Source organism: Phalacrocorax carbo, chromosome 3 (assembly GCF_963921805.1).
Source record: "Phalacrocorax carbo chromosome 3, bPhaCar2.1, whole genome shotgun sequence".
NCBI lineage: Eukaryota > Metazoa > Chordata > Aves > Suliformes > Phalacrocoracidae > Phalacrocorax > Phalacrocorax carbo.
In genome coordinates this window covers 4,137,052-4,156,429 of record NC_087515.1, presented here as the reverse complement: position 1 = coordinate 4,156,429, position 19,378 = coordinate 4,137,052, and the positions used below count along the sequence as shown (strand labels likewise).

General features: G+C 45.4%; 1 protein-coding gene across 1 annotated transcript in view; it reads right to left on the bottom strand.

Moving 5' to 3' along the window:
* PGBD5 (piggyBac transposable element derived 5) overlaps positions 1-19,378 on the bottom strand; it is a 74,405-nt gene that overhangs the window by 34,054 nt on the left and 20,973 nt on the right. Inside the window, exon 2 of the mRNA XM_064445670.1 lies at positions 9,314-9,741. Within this exon, the coding sequence (XP_064301740.1) occupies positions 9,314-9,741 (428 nt within the window). The remainder of the gene's footprint in view (positions 1-9,313; positions 9,742-19,378) is intronic.

Below are 19,378 nucleotides of genomic sequence, written 5' to 3'. Positions count from 1 at the left end.
TGACTGCTGGAAACATGGTGCTTTAAATTCTTCCAAGGCAATACAACCCTTGCATTGTGCTTGTGCGCATCACCTCATACAAAGGAGAAAAACCACTTTTGTTTGATGGTACCATCCAACAAAAACCAAAGCCTGGCCAAACACACTCCGTTGCGGATGGCTGCTCTGCACGTGGTTTGCAAACAGTGCAAGGCTCGGCTCTCGCCTCTCCCTATCAGCTACAGCTCAACAACCCTCCAAAATGAGGCAGGGGGTGGGGGAGTGGGGATTGCTAGCAGCATGCTTCTCCAAGCTTCATCATCAGCTTCCTATTGTTTGCCAGAATGTCTTCCACCCAAACATCCCCTACAATATGTTGAAAGGTACCCTCGTGGTTACAGCAAAGGAAAATACACAGTAAAGAGGAAGAGAAGTTAAGGGAGAAAAAGATATTTTCTGCTGCCACTTAAGGAGGTGGTGAAGAGACAGAAAACATTTTTCCTGGTGGCAGCAGCTTCAGGGAAGCCTCTCTTGCCTCAGGAGCTGAAAAAATTTGACAAAAGGAGACAGAAAGATAAAGGACCAGAGGCAGGAATAGAAAAAGACAAGGCAGACTGCAGCAAGTAATGAAAATCTGCAAAAGTGAAGCAATTTCTGCATTCTGCATCCAGATGATGTAAGTGCTTCCCTCTTCCTTATAGCTGTTTTTTCACACTTCTCTCCATTAATTATGTAGCAAAGGCATTAGGTTCTACACTATAGAGCCCACCTATAGAAAAGCACTACTCCCTTCTCGCAGCCTACACGTAGCTGTGTAACGTACACATCCCTGACCGCACGGTGTGCGAGTTGTCTAGCAAGTCACTTGTGTCATGGTTCTTGCTGGGACAGAGTTAATTTTCTTCGCTGCAGCTGGTGCAGTGCTGTGCTTTGGGCTTAGTATGAGAATAGTGTTGATAACACACCGATGGTTTGGTTGTTGCTGGGCAGAGCTTGTGCTAGTCAAGGACTTTTCCAGCCTCCCGTGCTCTGCCGGGGGCCACCAGAAGCCGGGAGGAGGGGGCACAGCTAAGCGAGCTGATCCAAAGGCCAAAGGGATATTCCATATGACATCATGCCCAGTATGTTAACTGGGGCATGATGCTGCTGGGGAAGCAGCGTCGGTCACTGGGTTGTGAGCGATTGCATCGCTTGTTTAGGTTCCTTTTTTCCCTCCTCCCAAGGTTTCACCTCTCTCTCTCTCGTTATTTTCCTTTTCATTAATTTATTATTATTATTATTGCAGTTTTATTTTAATTATTAAACTGTTCTTACCCCAACCCACAAGTTTTGTTACTTTGGCCCTTCTGATTCTCTGCCCCACCCCACAGGGGTGGGGGGAGTGAGCGAGCGGCTGCGTGGTGTTTAGTTGCTGACTGGGCTAAACCAGGGCACTAGTCGGAGTACAAATGCTTGGAAATGGTTGAAAGGTCTCAGCTGATGAATGCTGACCAAATTCAGACATCTACATCTAAATCACAGCATGCCACTGCAGGCTCCCGTCCTAGTACACGAGGGGAAAGCAGTCCCAGCAGGCCATAATTCATATCCTTTTAAAAACACGTCTCGAATAAGTCAGATGGGTTATGATCTAAAGGAGCCCGTTCTTTTCCAGGGAGCATCACCCCAGGAGACAGGCTCAGATACAGGCACCCACAACGCAGAGGCTCTCACCCTCAGACCAACCCTCTCCACGTCTGCACGTGTGCTACTTTTGTGCGCGTCTGCACGCAGCCAGTGGCAGAAACAAGAACAGAGATGCATGAAACCTGGGAGCAATGCTCGTAGGAGAGATGTGGTGGGTAAGCAGTTAAGCAGCAGTGATGAGCAGCTGCTGGCCTCCTGAATACAAGATGTTTGTTGAACATCACTCTGGCAGCCCAAAATAGGCACCCGTGCCCTCCCCACACAGTGGCGGCTGCACACTTCCATTTATACGCACTCCACTTTTTAACGGCTCATAAAACATTCACAGGACCATCTGAAAGCACTCTTGTGAAATGTTCAAATTATACACCAAAATGCAGATGCAAGCAAGGAGAGCTGCACACAAAGCTATTTGTTCTTAAAGCAGCAGCTGCCCTACTTCCCCACTGGAGCCAAGTTCTCTTCCTTTCCCAAGGTCCACAAAACACCGCTCTTCCTTTCCAAAGGCCACCTGGGGCACTTCACACTTCCACCTCAGCGGATTATGACAGCATTTTGCAAATATTAAACATACCCCCATTTGCTTTTGCCTTTCTGCCTCTTCCATGCAGTGGGGAGGACCGCATCCCTTGGGATGGGGTTGGACACACCATTAGGAATTCCTCAGCTTCTGGAAAGGCCCCCTTACCTACCAGATGCCACCGAGTGGTGTGGTTCAACTGTTATAATCTTCCCTGCTGTAGGATGAAGAGCAGCAGAAAGAAAAGGCTGTATAAGCATGACTTGAGGACATTTTTACCCTCTGTCATTAGCTCAGCTCCCTCATCTGCATCACAGCATCAGCTCTCCTCGCAGCAGCTCTACTGCATCCTGCGTACCCTTCACACTCTTTCTGCCTTCTAAGACACAGTAAGGCCTGTCAGCCTTTAATTTAGAACACAAATCTGTGTTTTGAAAACTCTCCCCATCCTCCTCTTCTCCCTGCTCAGGCTCAGCCCTGCCTTCCCTTATGACCCAGAGCTTCCCCCCACTTCCCTGTCCCAAATGTTTAAGTCATTCCCATTTCTCATAAGATGACTAACGCTCCACCAAAGTCCCTACTGAACTGCTGGGAAGAGGGAATAAAAATGGAAACAGAGTAGGGCAAGATTTGTTGTTGCTGCGAAGAGGGAATGTGGACAGGCAGAGAAACTGAAATGAAAACCCTGGAGCTTGCTCTTCTCGCTTCCTCCAGAGAGGGTGGGGAGACAAGTGTTGTCACCCCTCCATATGCAACCACTGCTTCAACAGCGGTAAAGCACTCTGTAACAAGGCACCGTATGGGCTGTGCCTGCTGCTGGAACAGCTGATCCCCATCTCATTTTCAAAGGGGGAAATTTGTTGATTCAGGCACTGACACGGTTTCTTATGACAAAAGTCAGCCCTGTTGCCACTGGCCAGTCCTATTAGTTTGTTCACCTGCCTCCATTCTCAGCCTCCTCCCTCTTCCTGTAATCTCAGATCCATCCCTTTGCCAAATTCCTATGCAAAGTGGTATTTGTTCTTCCCCATTCCTTCTGTTGCTGTAATACCCACTTTTCCAGGAGTGAGCTTAGTGTCCCAAAGGCATATTCTTTCCTGCTTCTCATCTTCCCAGATAAAAATCTACTTTCAGGCTTAATCAACTCCTACACGTATTTCTGGCCGCCTCTTCGCCATCTTTGACTCACTCCCCAGGCCTTCCCCTCTTCCTACTCTGAATTCCTTTGATTGAAGATATCTCATGGATTTCTTCATAGAAATCATCCCCATTTTTTTTCCCTCAAATCCTCAGTTTTGTTCAGGCCTAAGAAGCTCCTCATCTACTTCCTTCGCTCCCCAGCTAGCCCACTGTTTTTTTTCCCTCCTTCTTTATAAACATGCCCATCCCTGCTAGATCTTCTTGCCGAGCTTTCACTCTGTTTTCTCCTCAATATGTACATGCACTCCCAGTGCTGGAGTCCCATCTTGCCTCTCTCGCAACTGCTCCATCTCACATCTTTCATTCCCTGAACCAAACAGCTAGTCCCAGTCAGGGATGCCTTCCTTTCTTCTTCATTTCAGATAATCTCCAAAGCTCTTTCCACTCCAAAGTTCCACCCACCCTGCTCTCACCACAGCCCAAATAGGCTGTAGGCAAAGCCCAGAGCCACTGACTCTTTTGTACTTGGACTTCCTGGACTCCGTTGCCTTAGATAACAAACCAACATGTCCTTGAGACAGCTCATCTTCTCTTAGCTCCATGGCCATCCCCAACACAGGCTGTCTCTTCAGCCTGTTATCTGGTGAAACTGCCTCAGCTTGCCTTGTCTCTGCCTTTTGGTGGGTACCATCCAGTTGTAGAGTGCCCTGGGTGACTGCACCTGTATGCACAGATTCAGCCATTGCTTCTGCAACAGTAGCTTGTGCTTCTGCTTCTTTGCTCCAAAGCTCCTCCTGTCTTGACTAAATTCTCTGCTAGTATCTGACACCTCTGCTTGCATATCTAGCTGTCAGTTCTGATTTTGTTACACTGCATTTGAAAGCGTCTCCCTGCCCTTAAGATAACACCTTACTATCTCCTTTTTCGGTCATGGCAGACATCCCTCTCCTCCTGCTGCAGATCTCACTGGCCAGTGAACCTGAATGTCAGTCTTCACCTCCAACTCCTTGCAAGGTCTTCTGAGCCAGGCAGTGCCTGCATTTTCCATGCTTTCTGAGTAACAGCTCTAAAGTGTTACTCATTTTAGAGAAACAACCCACCCACCCAGTCAAGTTTGCATCCAAGCCCACAGCCATCCTGCAACAGCTTTCCTTTTGGCCTCAACATAAGGCAATCCTGCCCTAGAGATTGCTACTGGAAAGACATTCTCCTAGTCCCTCATGCTGGCCACATCACGTTTATTTCTCTCTGATAGCTCCTCTTCTCCAGTCTATCAGACAGACTCATTCTCTTCACTCTCAAAGTCCTGTTTGGCCTATCCACATTTTACTGCTCCTCTTTGCCATCATTCAAAGGTTAACTCCCACCTCTGATGGAGCCATGATTTCACGCTCCTCTGCGCATGTGTTCAGGCTTCAATCGACTCTCTTCAAAGAAAAAAAAATCAGTACTTAGAGCACTCCATTACTCCATTAGGTAATTTAAAAACAGCCATGAAGGTTCACCACCTTCTGCTGTCAAACTCTCCCCAAAACCTGGCTTCACCAGAGGACCAGCTGGCCAAGAGCTACAGGACATCAGAAATATACCCTGCTATGCAATATTCTTATTGGTCTTCTGTCTGTCTTCCTCCTGCTCCATGTCTTATACCTGGCTGACGTCCTCTGAACACTTACATCTTTGTGTTGCACTCACAGAAGCCCTAAGACAGAACAGTCCTGGTTTGGGACCAGCACCCTTACTCACAAAGAATCATTCCGAAAACAGGAAAACTGAGATATAGAGGTGTGACTTGAGCAAGATCTTATAATTTGGCAATGCCCAATCATGAGGACACAAGAGAGCTACGAGTCAATCAGCCTGGTTTTGCCCCTCCGTGTTTTCAGAGCTGTTATCTAATGCTGTGAGCTGGTTTGGAAGAACAGCGTTGAAACTGCTTAGCTGTCCCCTACGACACCACCAAGAGCAAAACACAAACAAGCCCCCTAGTAACTGGCCAAACTTTCACACCATGCCCTTGGAGCAAGAGGTGGGAGTAGTCTCTCCTTCTGCCAGGGAGCTCACTCCTGCCTGAGGTAGGACTTAAGCTGACTGTTCCCAGCTGATGTTTCACTGGGCAGATGGAGAACTGTTTGGTTGCAAGATGCCAAAGAGAAGGCACTTTGGAGGGAGAGGGAGGAGGCGAGTGCCCCAAGTTGCGCTCCTCACCTCTCCCGCACCAGGCAGGGGCAGCCAGAGAGAGCAAACCTGTCTAGTCGCATCCCGCTGGCAAGCATATAAATACTCAGCAGGCACAGAAGGATATTAGAGCAGTGATGATGTTATCTTCCTGAGCTCCTCTGTCTTCTGGAATTTGGTGTATATCCTTGGCTGGTGAGTACCCTTGAATTTGTTGCAGTATACCTCCTGAGCTCAGGCAGGGCATCCTCCCTGTCTTCAGGCTTCCGCTTGCAGACAGTGGCACAGCTACAAAGCTAAGCAGCAAAGAGATGACACTGATTCCAGGAACAGACCCAGAACTCCACCTCTTGTTGCTCAGGTAGAGGCAGTAGTTATTTATACAGAAGATGCTGGGGAGGGATAGGATGCAAAGAATATTCCTGTTGTTCCTAACAAATCTAGTTCAGAGCACCATTTTTTTTTTTTAATTTGGAAATTGAAGCTAGCACTGCTGATACACAGTTATAATGTTCTGGGCTTTCAGTACCTTCATAAGCTGGAGAGTAATTATTTCCTTTTGTTAGCTCGGTATATTTAGCAAAATAATTATAATTCACTAGATTGTTTTCTTTGTTTTGGTATATTGGCATAGTTCTCTCTCTCCATTTTCTTTCACAGAAACTGTGGTGTCGTTTTTTCATGCACATTTTTGGGAGGGTTTACACATGAGGGAAAAAAACCCTAAATATATTCTGACAAATTCCACTTGAATCTATTAGAATAGAAAAAATATCAAATCTATAGAAGAAATAACAGTGAAGGCAGATGTTGCACTGCCTGCCGGATGCAGGCTGTCTGCTCTGCCCATAGGGGTGAGTTGAAGATGGCATCTTCCTAACCCGTGCCGCCAGAGGAAGAAAGTCAGTAACAAGTCTGCCTACAAGCCCAAGCAGCCTTGCTGCATTCAACAGCAAGGAGCCCAAGTCATTCCTCTGCTCGATGCCACTTAGAAGACATTCACCTAAAGCTTGAGCGTAAGATCAGGGCTCAGGCACAAGCCACCTGGATACCACAGTGTCCTGGTTTCAGCTCGGGTAGAGTTAACTTTCTTCCTCGTAGCTGGTATAATGCTGTGTTTTGGATTTAAGATGAGAATAACGTTAAGAACACATCGACGTTTTAGTTGTTGCTAAGTAGTGCCTACACTAGTCAAGGACTTCTCAGCTTCCCATGCTCTGCAGGTGCACAAGAAGCTGGGAGGGAGCTGCATTCTGCATCACTTGTTTTGTATATTTTTTTATCATTATTATTTTCTCTTCCTTTGCTGTCCTGTTAAACTGTCTTTACCTGAACCCACGGGTTTTACTTTTTTTTTTCTGATTCTCTCCCCATCCCACTGAAGTGGGGGAAGGTGAGCAAGCGGCTGATTGATGCTTAGTTGCCAGCTGGGGTTAAACCACAACACACGAGTCTCATGTTTAAGATACAGGTGCACCTTAAGCAACAAATAAATTCTGAACTTGGGGTTCCAGGTGTTACTGGTTACAGAAACATGGGCCCCTCTTAAAATGCTTTCAGAGGCAGCACATCCAAAAGCCCGTCTGAATGGGTCTTTCCCCTTGTCTTTTCCCTTTGTGCAACTGGGTTGTTATTTTTAATTATTTCTATTATTTCTCACTGGGCCTGACATTCTGGGTTTGACGTTTACTGCAGTCTGCTAATCTGCACTCAAGACAATTTCCAGAGAGAGGTCTCTCCTGCTGTTCTGAGCAGATGGGGTCCGTGTCTCTTGAGACAGGTAGTGTGCAGCCTTGCCTGATCTCACCCAGGAGGACGCTGGGCACAAGGCTCCTTTTGGGAGGAGGCCTGGAACGAACCCCAGTAGGCTACCAGTGCTACACTAGAGTATTTTCAACAACAGATTAAAAACCTTTTTCTTTCTCACAGAGTTATTTTTGAAGCTGTATTTTAGTGCTTTTTGTTCCACTCAATACCATTGAAACATGCTGTATAGAAATCACTGACATAAACACTGACAAGGGAGCAGAGAAGTGGAGGGGGAAGGAAGAGGATTGGGCTGTCACTACTTCTTCCCCCCCTTTTTTATTTTGAAGTAGCATCTCTTTACCAGGCTCAGCACAAGCATCTATTTCGCTTGTGGAGATTCAGATGTTTTGCCATGGCAAACAGGACGCTATGATTTTGTTGGTTCAGTTCTCGAACCAAGCTCAGGAGCGGGGGGAGGGAGAAGGGATACACATGCAAATCAAATTTTATCCTTTAATGGATTTGCACTCACAGCATGTCCCACAGCACACCATTATAAGCATTTACATTAGACACAGTGATCACATTTCTGAAGCCTTTATCTTCTGCCCGCTGAAGTCAGTGGCCATAAGGATTAGATTTCATATTTTAATGAGAGCTCAGTCCCAACAACACCATGTCTCTCACTGCCTGTTTTGTCTCGATGGAAATGCACCTTGCTGGCATGGCTTAGTAAGAACTCTCCTCCCTCCTCCCTTCTCTACCGTAACAGCTTTTTAGACAGCTGTGTTGTCCTGAGTTATACAGGTATGATTTTTATTGTCTATAAAATAGAAAAAAACTGTAATCACTCCCAATTTATTTTAGGCACACATCAATGGATGTGATGCATCTAAGTCTTCACTAATTTTGTGCAGCGGGTAAAAATGTGATGCTTCAGAGAGGACACAGGAAGAAAAAGAGGACAATGGACACAACACCCTTTCCAAATGTCTAAGTTAAATCTTTATATTCTGAAAACAGAGTTGATCGAAAAGTATTTCAAGCAGTAAAATATTTCATGCTTACTCCTTTTTCTTTCCAGACTTCTGGACATGGCCATTAGCAACCACTCCAAAAGGAGATCGTTTATACTGAAACAAAGTTTAAACAGTGTGTGATGAATATGAAGAAAAGATTTCTTTGCACTTCAAAAAAAAAATAATTGTTCAACTGCACAGCTGGAGTCAGACAACCACCAGCTACATAAGTTTCTATATTCAGTTCCTTACATTGTCTTCCCAGTCTATAGAGCAGTGTCCCTACGGAACAGCATTCTGCTATATCCCTAACTGTATCTGGAAATGAAAATTTGCTGGAGTCCTGTTTACTTTTATTCCTGGTAGTCTAGAAATACTTCTAGTTCACTGGCATTTTGGTTGCAATTCCATACATCAATAAGTTTTCCCGTAGCAGCATCACCCATCATTAAAAACCAGGACTGGCACAAGACGCAGGCGATGCGGCTGAGGGCGGCTGACAACCGCAAAGGCACCTGCCCCCTGCTTATTTTCCCTTTGCCCAGTCGTGAGGAGGTAGCTGTGCTGCCGGACCACACAGCAAGCACATACTGCTAAGGCCAGGGATGGTCACTCCTAGCAAAGTTGGCTCCTGCATCCAACCCTCAGCCTGTAGCAGGAGCAGCTACAGCTCTTCCCTCCAGCCCAGCTCTGCCCTTTCCACTCTCCCTCACAGAGGCAACCTGCAACCTCCCATCTTCAAGATAACAACAGCTGGTGGAACCAGCCTCACTGAGGAGCCTCCAGGCTTGTTTAGACCACGAAAGCAAAGAGCCCCAGCTCAGAGAACATCGTTCCTGTTGAAACAGGCCAGGTACCTGCACTGCAGAGCTGTAAGTCAGATGGTGCTGCTTTCTCTCACGCTTCATGGAGGCACCACAGCACAGCTTCATATTGTGAAGCCCCAGCTCTTTCTTCACGCAGCTGTGCTGTGCTTTCAGTCATAGTGAGACTACCTAGAGCATGTAGGTTAGATGTTCCCTGCCAACGGGTTAACTCTTACCTGGGCTTGCGAAGGTCTAAAAGCAGAGTCAAAGCCATTCTGTAGAGAGTCCAGAAAAGGCTGGATTTTGTAGAGGCCATGTGTTGTCTGGCTTGAGCGGAAGGCCACAATGTGGAAGTACTTCAGGATCTTCTCAAACCGTGACTGTGTCATGATAAGTGCAATGCTCTTGTTGCTGTAGAAGCCACTGCTCCAGATGCTGAGAACGGACTCACAGTGGTGGATGCTGGTTGATATCATGTAGCCTAAGAAGGCCTTCATTTCTGCCAAGGTGACGTCAATCCAGGCATCGTCACTACCGAACCTCTCCTGGTACTTCTTGGCATACATGTTGGTTTGGACTACCATATTCTTTAGTACGTTGTCAGGGACAAAGAGTTGAAAAAAGTCCATGGCACTGGCAGTCAGGGGCATTTTTCGTGTTGGACCTAGGACAAAAGCAAGAAGGAAAGATAAGCTCACTCCTGATCATCTCAAAGCATGTCCAACACCAGCAATTTAAAGCAGGATTAACTTTCCTAAAGCAGGAAAACAAGGCCAAAGTGATGACATGTCAGCCAATTCCTTTCAAAGTGTACCCACTGTCTGACAGACCTCATCAGGAACCTTCCCCATTATATTCTCTGCGTTCCTCCTGTATGATACAAATAGAGCACACTCTGAATAGTTTCCTCTGCTCTGCGCACTCATTACCTTGTAGCATGCAGGTCTGTGAGGCAGCACGCCTTTAGTTTTTCCACTTATACACTATTTGTACCTTTTACTCTCAGCAGCTGTTTTCACCTTTTTTTGGATAGTCTTTTTATTTGTCCAGATGCATGTCAAAGCAGGGCCTTCCTCAAAACAGCCCACAAGGAAAGTGTCCAAGCCCTCCAGAGAGAGAATGCTGTCCCCGTCCCAGCTAACATGATTCCTGGGAACCAGTACCTGATTCCTCCTTTTCTTTTGCACCTCCAATTCCTGCCCAGTTCATTGTCGTTAATCCTGTGACTTTCAAATCTGCTTCTGCTCCACACACAGATCACGTCTATGCACTTTTGAGCAACGTGCCACCACACTGGAGACTTATCCTGCACTCCGACATCCCCAAGAGGGCATGTTACCAGAACAAGTCAAAGACACCACGTGGCTAGTGTTACTGTCCCATGTCACAGGGGAATATTTTTAGCATTACAATGCATACGCTGGTCCTCTTCCTCCCATAATGTAATAAGCCTTGCAGTCCCATGCTCTCATTACTCTAGCTTTTCACTGATCTTGCACCTCCCCTGCCAGTTTCAACTATTCCATACGAAGAGGGGGGAAAAAAAAAAACCCCAAGGGAGGCTCTAAGGGTTGGCAGCACTCTATCAGTGTAACAAGGTTATCCAGTCAGACACCAGATTACATTAAGTCAAATTAGGAACATCAAGCCTGCAATACCAGGGACTCAGACACCAGTCCTGACAGCCCTCTCTTGTCTAATCCCTTCCACAAGGTAATTAAGCTCCATTTTAAAAGTAGTGTTTGTCATGCTCCCACCCCGCGGCAGTGATTTAGTCACCAGGTAAGGCTATGGAGACAGGGACATTCTCTGTTCTCCTACAGAAGCAGTGAAAAATCAATAACCTGAGAGGGGCAGCATGGACAAACCCAATGGACAGGGCAGTCTACGTCCTTGTGCAAAAGACAGTGTCATGATTGTAACCCAAAACTAAGAGCTGGATCTAATAAATAACCTTAGTTTGACAGACTTTACCCTTGGGACTGTCTGAAAAACACTCTTCCCGATCAAAAGCAGCAGGCACACAGCTGCTTCTTTGAAGTTCTGCTGAACAGGAGTGAGTCTTCCTTGCACTACATGCACATACGTCCACTGCTTGGATATCAGCACCAGCTCTCCCCGCTGAATCAGAGCATGGGATCTGCCATTCTACAGTCTGGCTCTGCAAAGATCCACTACCACGTTGGTCAGGTCACATTCTCCAGTACCGCTGTATCTCATCGCGCATCCTTAGTTACAGCAACAACTATCGCTCACAGAAATTTTGCATGAAACAGTACTATGAGGAACTATGGAAACGCTGTGGTTGGACTTGCTCTTAAGCCTTAGTGTTTGGGTGCACTCTAGTGAACTCAAGCTATTAGAAGGACAGCAAAAATAGCACTAAGACATTGAAACAGTGAACTTCCAGACTGCAAACAATGCCAAAAAAAGCAAACAAAAGTGGTTGTTTTTTTTTCTCCAAAGTGCAGTGAGGAAGGAAACCTATATTTAAAGGTTACTTTCCAACTTTCATTTGTAAGATTGACAAACTGGAAGTGAAACAGTTCAGCTGAAAGCACATTCTCTATATAATAAGACTAGAGTAAAAAGCCCCACACAAACCTTGTCCTGGTAAAGACCAACTAGAAAATTTCATCTTAAATGATAAAAGGTTTTCATTATCAAGTGAAAACTACAGGGCTAGAATAGAAATACTTACTTAACCTTAACTGATACTGCAATAATAAAGCCTTTTAACGGAAGAGTTCTCTTCTTTTGATCAGGAGTTTTATATTCTGGTAGCACCCGCTAGACTGGTACAGCTGACATAAAATGCTCTCCAAATGATTCTGGGTGAATGACTTACAGTAGATCACTTCCTTCTTCCCCACAACTTAATCAAGTTTTGACATGCTACAGTAGATGTGGCTTTCTGACAACAACAGGCCGCACAGAGTCTATTCCTAGTTATAGATGAAGTCTTGAGTCGCTATCGAGTTCAACTCCAGTGCCCAGGCAACCTTCCAGGTAAAGCACAGAGGCAGTTTTAAAATTCTTCCCTTTAGAAGCAGGAGCTCGGAATGGGGGTAACGTTTTAAACCTTGCCTACAGCAAACAAGGTGCATTCACAGAGCATTAAGTCTTATGAATTGAAATATGTTGGTCTTGAAGCAGGTGGATATGGATAATAGGTATGAGCTGGACTCCATCTTTAGGAAGTCAAAAGCAGTCAGAAGCACATGAAGGTACTTTTGAGGTAATTAAATTTTCAGCAGGTGCACAAGTTTACCTTGAAAAGTGATTATGGAAAAGTGCCAGGTATACTGGATAGGACAATCCTTTCTCACCCAGCAGCCCTGCTGCAGCCACACAGAACCTCCCATCTGCTCTCTTTCTTGAAATAAATATACAAGATTTGTACCCCATTGGCCAGGCAGAACCCACACAGCTCTAAAAAAAGTGAGCTGAATAACTTTCTGACTCAAATGTCAACCTAATTATTACCTAAATATAATTCTGAAAGCCCCGTATAATCTCATTGTCTCAAAAGAAGCCTTTATTGCCAAAGTGCATACAACTGATTCTTAATTTACTGCTACGCAATAAAACAAGAGTGACAAATTTCTGTAGGCAGAAAAATGAATTTTTAACATGAATAGGGTTTTGCATAGTTAATGACTAGCCTAAAAGAAATTATTTAAATACGACTATCTAAGTACACAAATATATCCCATATATAGGGCCAACTGTGTGAGAAATCTAGATACTGAAATTAAATGGCTTATCCAGAAAATACTGGTACAAAAGAGTTCAATGCACCATTTACCTTTCAAAGCTTTACTCAGTCAAATAAAACAGCAGTTTTGCGTAGTCTTCCATCCTCAGAACAAATGTACGATTATGACTATATGTCAAATTCAGATTTTTCTCTCTCTCTCCTCTGCTCTAAAACGTGCGCATGGAGAATTGATTTATTTACGCAGGGTTTTTTACTTTAAAAACCAATCAGGATTTCTGATATAAGTTATAGAGTCAGAGCACAAAAGCGCTCTCGGAGTTTCCAAACGCCCAGCTAGACCCCGTGGGTCTGCGCACACCCAGGGTGGGGACAGAGCTCTCCTGAGTAACCTCTGGCTGGGCAGCACACACACCGGCACTAGCACTTTGGGCCTGCTTTAAGTGACTTTGCAGAATATGGAAAATAACATAAAATTCCTCTGTTATGATACAACGTGCACACACAAACTCTCCTTCTTCCTTCTCAGCCTGACTACCAGCAACAGCTTGCACATGCAAGCAGTCGCAATCACCTGGCAAGTCATTACTGTTCCTAGATCCTATTTTCACCAGGTTGGTCACATTTTCAGAAAGCCATTGGTGTTTCCGTACTGGAGAAACGACGGTGGAGCGGAGGCTGGCGCCTCGCCCTCAGACCGCACGCATTGCGGAGCTCATTTTGGCTCAACTCAGCTCAGGGCCCACTGCAGCAGCCTCGCTGGGTCCGATGCCTGGCGAGAGAGCAGGCTGCAGGCTCAACTTCTCAGCAAACATACATGTTGGAGAAAAACCAGAAAGACTGACATGGAACTTCTGTGTGACCATCCTTCAGGCAGTCCCTGCGCGTCCTCCTACAACCTCTTGTCTTCTCTCTTGCCTGGGTCCCCACCAGTCACACTCTTCCCCTTGCTCCAATCCCACCAGTGTTTCTAGCCTTCTTTACTGAGCAGGACTTCAAGAAAAATAAGAACTCCAGGTGAATTAACTGCTTTTTCTTTACGTAACTGGTTTGCAGGACTAATTTGAGTGCGCTTCATTAATAAGTTATTTTACTCCTTTCCATTTTTCCTGTTCTGATTACTGGCCTGTTATTTAGCAGCTCAGAGTTCAGACTCAGAATAAAAGATGGAAAGTTTTGAAACCTACTGTGATCTATCAGTGCTTACAACATAAAACACAAATCTTAAGGAGGTCAAAAGCATTGTCATTTGGGGCAGGATAAATCAGATGTGTAAGAAGAAAACACAGTAGGAGAACTTCCTTTTTCTCCTTTTTCTCTGCTGTGCAAAAGACTTAGAGCTCTCATTCAAAGCGTAACCGAAGTTCATGATAACATATCCCATTTCCTTGATAGGCCCGGGTATTAACATATGTATGCCAAGCCAAATGCCATGGTTTGGAAACAAACCTTGCACAGAGCTAATTCAGGGTCGACTTTGAAACTAATTTAACTTCATTAGCAGACCCCAACACTCCTGAATCAGGCACAGTAGTGGTAGAAGCATCGGTGTAAGAAGTCAGAAGTCATTTTATTGTCCTCTTTGATCAAAAACCGAATAATTCATAGTCATGGATGAGGACAGCACGTTTAGGTATATTATATATAGACACATACCTAAGAAAAATCTATCCAGAACCTGTTATTTTCTGGCAATTGGGAAGTGTTTTCTCCTCTGACATATGGCACAGCTTCCAATGACCAGGGTTTGAAAAGCCAATTAGTTTCTTCTTCCTAAGTCCAAGCAATTAGAGACTGTTTTATATTCCTCAGAAGTTACCTTTCCAAAAGTACACAACATAATTTTGGGGTCTTATTTAGAGGATATAAAAAAATGCTGATGGAAGATTTCTGTCAGAAAACAGACGTTCATCAAAAAAATCACAATGTTTTCCTGGAAAGTGTCAACTGATGTAATATGACAGTTTAAGCAATTTTTCATCCTTCTCAATGATCAGAGACCAAAGAGCTGAATAAAACAGCAACAAAAACAATGTTTTAATATTTCCCAAGTGAGATTTTTCAGAATTTCGGTTTCACACTAAGTTCTCTCATGTAAGCTGTGGAAGCACTGGACCTTATCTGGCTTGCCAGAAAATCAGTTTTCATATCAGCTCTATTCTTAATGGCCTGGAAGAAATGTACCTCAAACCACAGCCAGTCTGACGGCCTTATGACAAGCCTGTCAAGACAGCTTGAAGGAAGAGCATGTAACAGTTCTCTTCTGTGTTTTACTCCAGTTTATTTCAGATATTGCTCTCCTGTAGGAACTGGGCAGCAAGTACCCAGGTCTTTAATGCAGGATATTATGCTGCATGTATTGTGTTGTTCTTCATTAAAAAAAAGCAACCAAAGCTTCAGTGACAAGTTTGTTTTCTCAAGTCAAAGGAGTCATCCTAATCTATACCAGCTGTGGTTCTGGCCAATATTTTAGGGCAAACAGATGTTTGCATTCGTTATTTTGGCAGATGAGTCTTACTTTCCTTTAGGACTGCCTAGCACAATAATTCTATACAAGCGATCAAAGCATGATCCATATTGTGGACTTGCTCCAAGCTCAAAGCCAACCTACGAGGATGCAATAAATAAAAAAAACACCAATCCTCAGAAAGGTACCATGTTGGCTTTCTTAGACGAGACAGAAGAAACTGGCCATAGTCCTCCCACAGGTGCTTCTCTATACAGTCTAACTCTAAGGACTCTCTCAGCAACTCACGCTTCTGGGTGAGTTTTTACTAGGTCACCTTCCCCCAGAAACTTCCTTTGCACCCTTGCCTGGGCATTCAGTAGCACACACTTTTGTTCTGTACTTGTTTTCAGTTAAGTTTATTCCAAGCTATTTAGCACAGTGTCATTTGACTTTTCCAAGCCCTGTAAGTAAGCATTTGACAATGCCTCCATGTCTGCACATAATAACTCTAGTCACAAAAATTGTTCCAAACAGCTTCCATGAAAAGTACCCTTCCTCTTCCCTCCCCAGCATTAAAAATTATTGTTTTCCTCAGTGGCAGCAACAAAGCAATCCACACATTGCACTCTGACTTCTCTCCATAGAGAGAATTAAGAGCTGGGTCTAAAAGCGATCCAAGAAAAAAACTGAAAGAGGACTGAAAACTCGCACACAGCTGCTCTGTGCTGACTCTGGTTGAAAGAGGCCCTTGGCCTCCACACCAGGCAGTGCTGAGTTATGGCAAGTTAAATAAAGTATTTTTTTAGTAAAGCAAACAGTAAAATTTAAACTAAATAGTAAATTTAGCAAAGCATTTAGTAAACTACGGAACTTCCTGCAATTTAGCTTGTATCCCTGCTATGTACTGGATCCAGATTCTCCTCTCACTTTCTTCAGCATTATAGCAAAACCCTTGAGTCAAGTGTAGCAGGTCAACCTAGCACAGATCAGGGGCAAGTAATGCTCCTGTTCCCACCCAATGCAAGACAGCCTCCCCGCTCAATGTGGCGGTGGCCTCCCAAGGCCCAGCATGATCACCGAAGTGTCCTGCCCATTCCCCCTGCCCCATGCTGTGGTGCGCTAGGCTGGCAGGTCAGCCTGGACAAGGTGAAGAACTTCAGTGGGGCACCAAGAACAAGACTGGGATCCAAGGGTAGAGGAATTTGGCTGTCACTCAACAGGTTACCCCACGTGATAAGACACCATATGAAAATAGTTAAATTTCTGGGCATCTTTAAGCGACCAAGCAGGCTGGTCTTACGCCCTTCCCATTGATCAAATATATGCTGTGCCACCAACAGCACTGGTCTGAGAATGAGAAGATGTGAGAGATGTTGTGGAAGTCTTCCATGGAAGCGCGGCTTGTGGTAGATTTAAGCCACAGTCAAAAAAACCCCACCAACATTTAATGGAGTATTTCTTTGTGTTTACAATCGTGTTTTAAAGCTACAAAGCCTTCAGGCTGAGACAAGTGAAGTAGAAAACAATAAAAAGCCCACTGCAGGTAATGTTGACACCTTTAATTATATACTTCATTTCTGTGGTGAGATCTTACAACCTACCAACCAGCGTTACCAACATCCAGCCGAACCTCCCAAACACTGGGGCAAGGTCTTATGGTTAAAATGATTTTAAAAAGCCAAACATCTTAAAGCAGCAGAGTCAATGCTGAAACAGCACCAGAGAATGTCAGCTTGCATAATCCTTTGCACATTATTTATTTGGCTGTGGAACTGAACACGTTTGTCCCTGGCCAGGGGAATTCCTGCCGCAGCAGCTTCCATGGCAGTATTCCACTGCGCTTTCTTTTGCCACTGCAGTTTTATATTAGCATTTTACTGCACTCAACCATCACGGCAGACTGGCTGCTCCTGGCAGCTCAGCTGACACTGACCATATCTAGCAGGTTAGAGACGACCATCAACATGCCGACTTCATACTGGAAAGCAGCTCTGTTGAAAAGTCCCTGGGAGGGCTGGTGGACAAGCAGCTGACTCTGAGCCAGCACCGGGCCCTTGGGGCCAAGGGGGCCAGCGGTGCCCTGGGGTGCATGGAAAGGAACGTGGCCAGCAGGGCGAGGGAGGTTCTCCTCCCCCTCTGCTCTGCCCCACTGAGGCCACACCTGCAGGGCTGCGGCCAGGTCTGGGCCCCCCAGGTCAAGAAGGGCAGGGAGCTGCTGGAGCAAGGCCAGGGCAGAGCTGCCAAGGGGATGAGGGGCTGGAGCATCTCCCTTGGGAGGAAAGGCTGAGACACCTGGGTCTGTTCAGCCTGGAGAAGGGAAGGCTGAGGGGGAGCTCATCAATGCCTATAAATATCTGAAGGGCGGGTGTCAGGACGATGGGGCCGGGCTCTTTTCAGCGGTGCCCAGCGCCAGGCCAAGGGGCACCGGGCACAAGCTGGAACACGGGAAGCTCCCCCTGAACGTGAGGACAAACCCCTTCCCTGTGCGGGTGCCAGAGCTGGGGCACAGGCTGCCCAGAGAGGCTGTGGGGTCCCTTCCCTGGAGACATTCACCCCCCGCCTGGACGCCGCCCTGTACCCCTGCTCTGGGGGTGCCTGCTCCAGCAGGGGTGGGACGGGATGATCTCCAGAGGTCCCTTCCAACCCCCGCCAGTCTGTGATACATCAAGGCTGCTTTGGGATGGTCCCATGGTGAGGGCTCCACACGAGCAATTTCTGCAGATGCAATACACCTTCACATCTTTCTCTTCTGGGCTCCTGGTCTGTTCTAGTGCACACTCTTCACAAATACCATTACCCACATGCAACTTGCTCCTTTCCAGCAATTTAAAATAAAAATCCATCTGTATAAGCATTAGCAATATTTGATGTCAGGACCCTGCCTCCAAAAGGAGGGATTTTGTGTCTGAAGAAGGGAAAATAGCCTAATATGTCTTCCAGGCAAATCATCAGGACATTTAATTTGTCTTTTGTAGATAAAAGTCAATAAGCAAGTGACCCAACTAATCAGATGCTGAAAGTCTTCATGTCAACTCCTGCATTTACATGCAACACACACATATGCCACTGAAAAAATGAACCTGGTTTCGAGCAAGTCTCATGAGGAAATTGTTTTCTTCTTTGTTTAAAAATTGATTATTTTAAAAAAATAATTTAAAAATATATCAACTGGAAATCCAGACAGTTCAGTAAAGCATTAGAAATAACCTTTTCACACAAGAACATTCATTTCAGTATAGAACCTCCTGATGATTCATCTCCATCTCACATGAGCTAGGGTAGCTACAGTACTAGTCTCTGCAATTGCTTCCCAGCAGCTACAGCCTCTTCCTGGAGAGGACTGAGAATAGTTGTTAGGGCAAGCACATAGTCCCCAAAGCGTCCAATGCTACTCCTCATTCACAGAACTAAGCACCTACTGCCGTACTCACTTGGGAGAGGGTGATCAGCAGGGCACTCTTGCAGCAGCCCAGCTAGAAGAGCTCAAAACCCAGAATCTGCCCCAGGAGACTGATGCCAGGAGTTCTGTGGGGATGATATTCAGATTATTTTTCCAAACCTCTTCCTTTGGACTGTACCAGCCTCCCTTGGATTTTACTGCTCTCTGTAGGAAATCGTGCCCACGCATTTCCAGGTGAGCTTCACAAACTGCCCAGTAACTGCTTTGCTCAGGAGGCAAAGAAACTCTCGTCATTTTAGAGATCATAATAATAAAATAAATCAACACTTCAGTCACAGGCACCCTCATTTCAAGGCTGCACCATCTCTATCAGAGATGATCATAAGACATCTGCATTTACACAGCTACTTTTAAACTTGTAATTTTCCCACTTCATATTCTCCATGTTCCTCCTGATCACCCTCAAAAACCTTGGACAAGCGGTTACAGACCACATGTTCCTTGCTGGTGCATCAGTCTAAGGGGCAGATGAAAGTCTAAGTGTTTTCTTAGGACAGCTAAGAGGATGCAAGTAGAGGTCATGTATTTGCAACCCTTGCTATGGCCAGGTCTCCTTTATGCATGCACAGCATCACTTTGTGCACTTTCGGTTTTCTTTTCACTCTCTTACTCCTGTCCCTCTTGTTAGCCTCCCTTTTTCCATCCTTGCTCTGCCTGCTCTTCGAAATGATCAG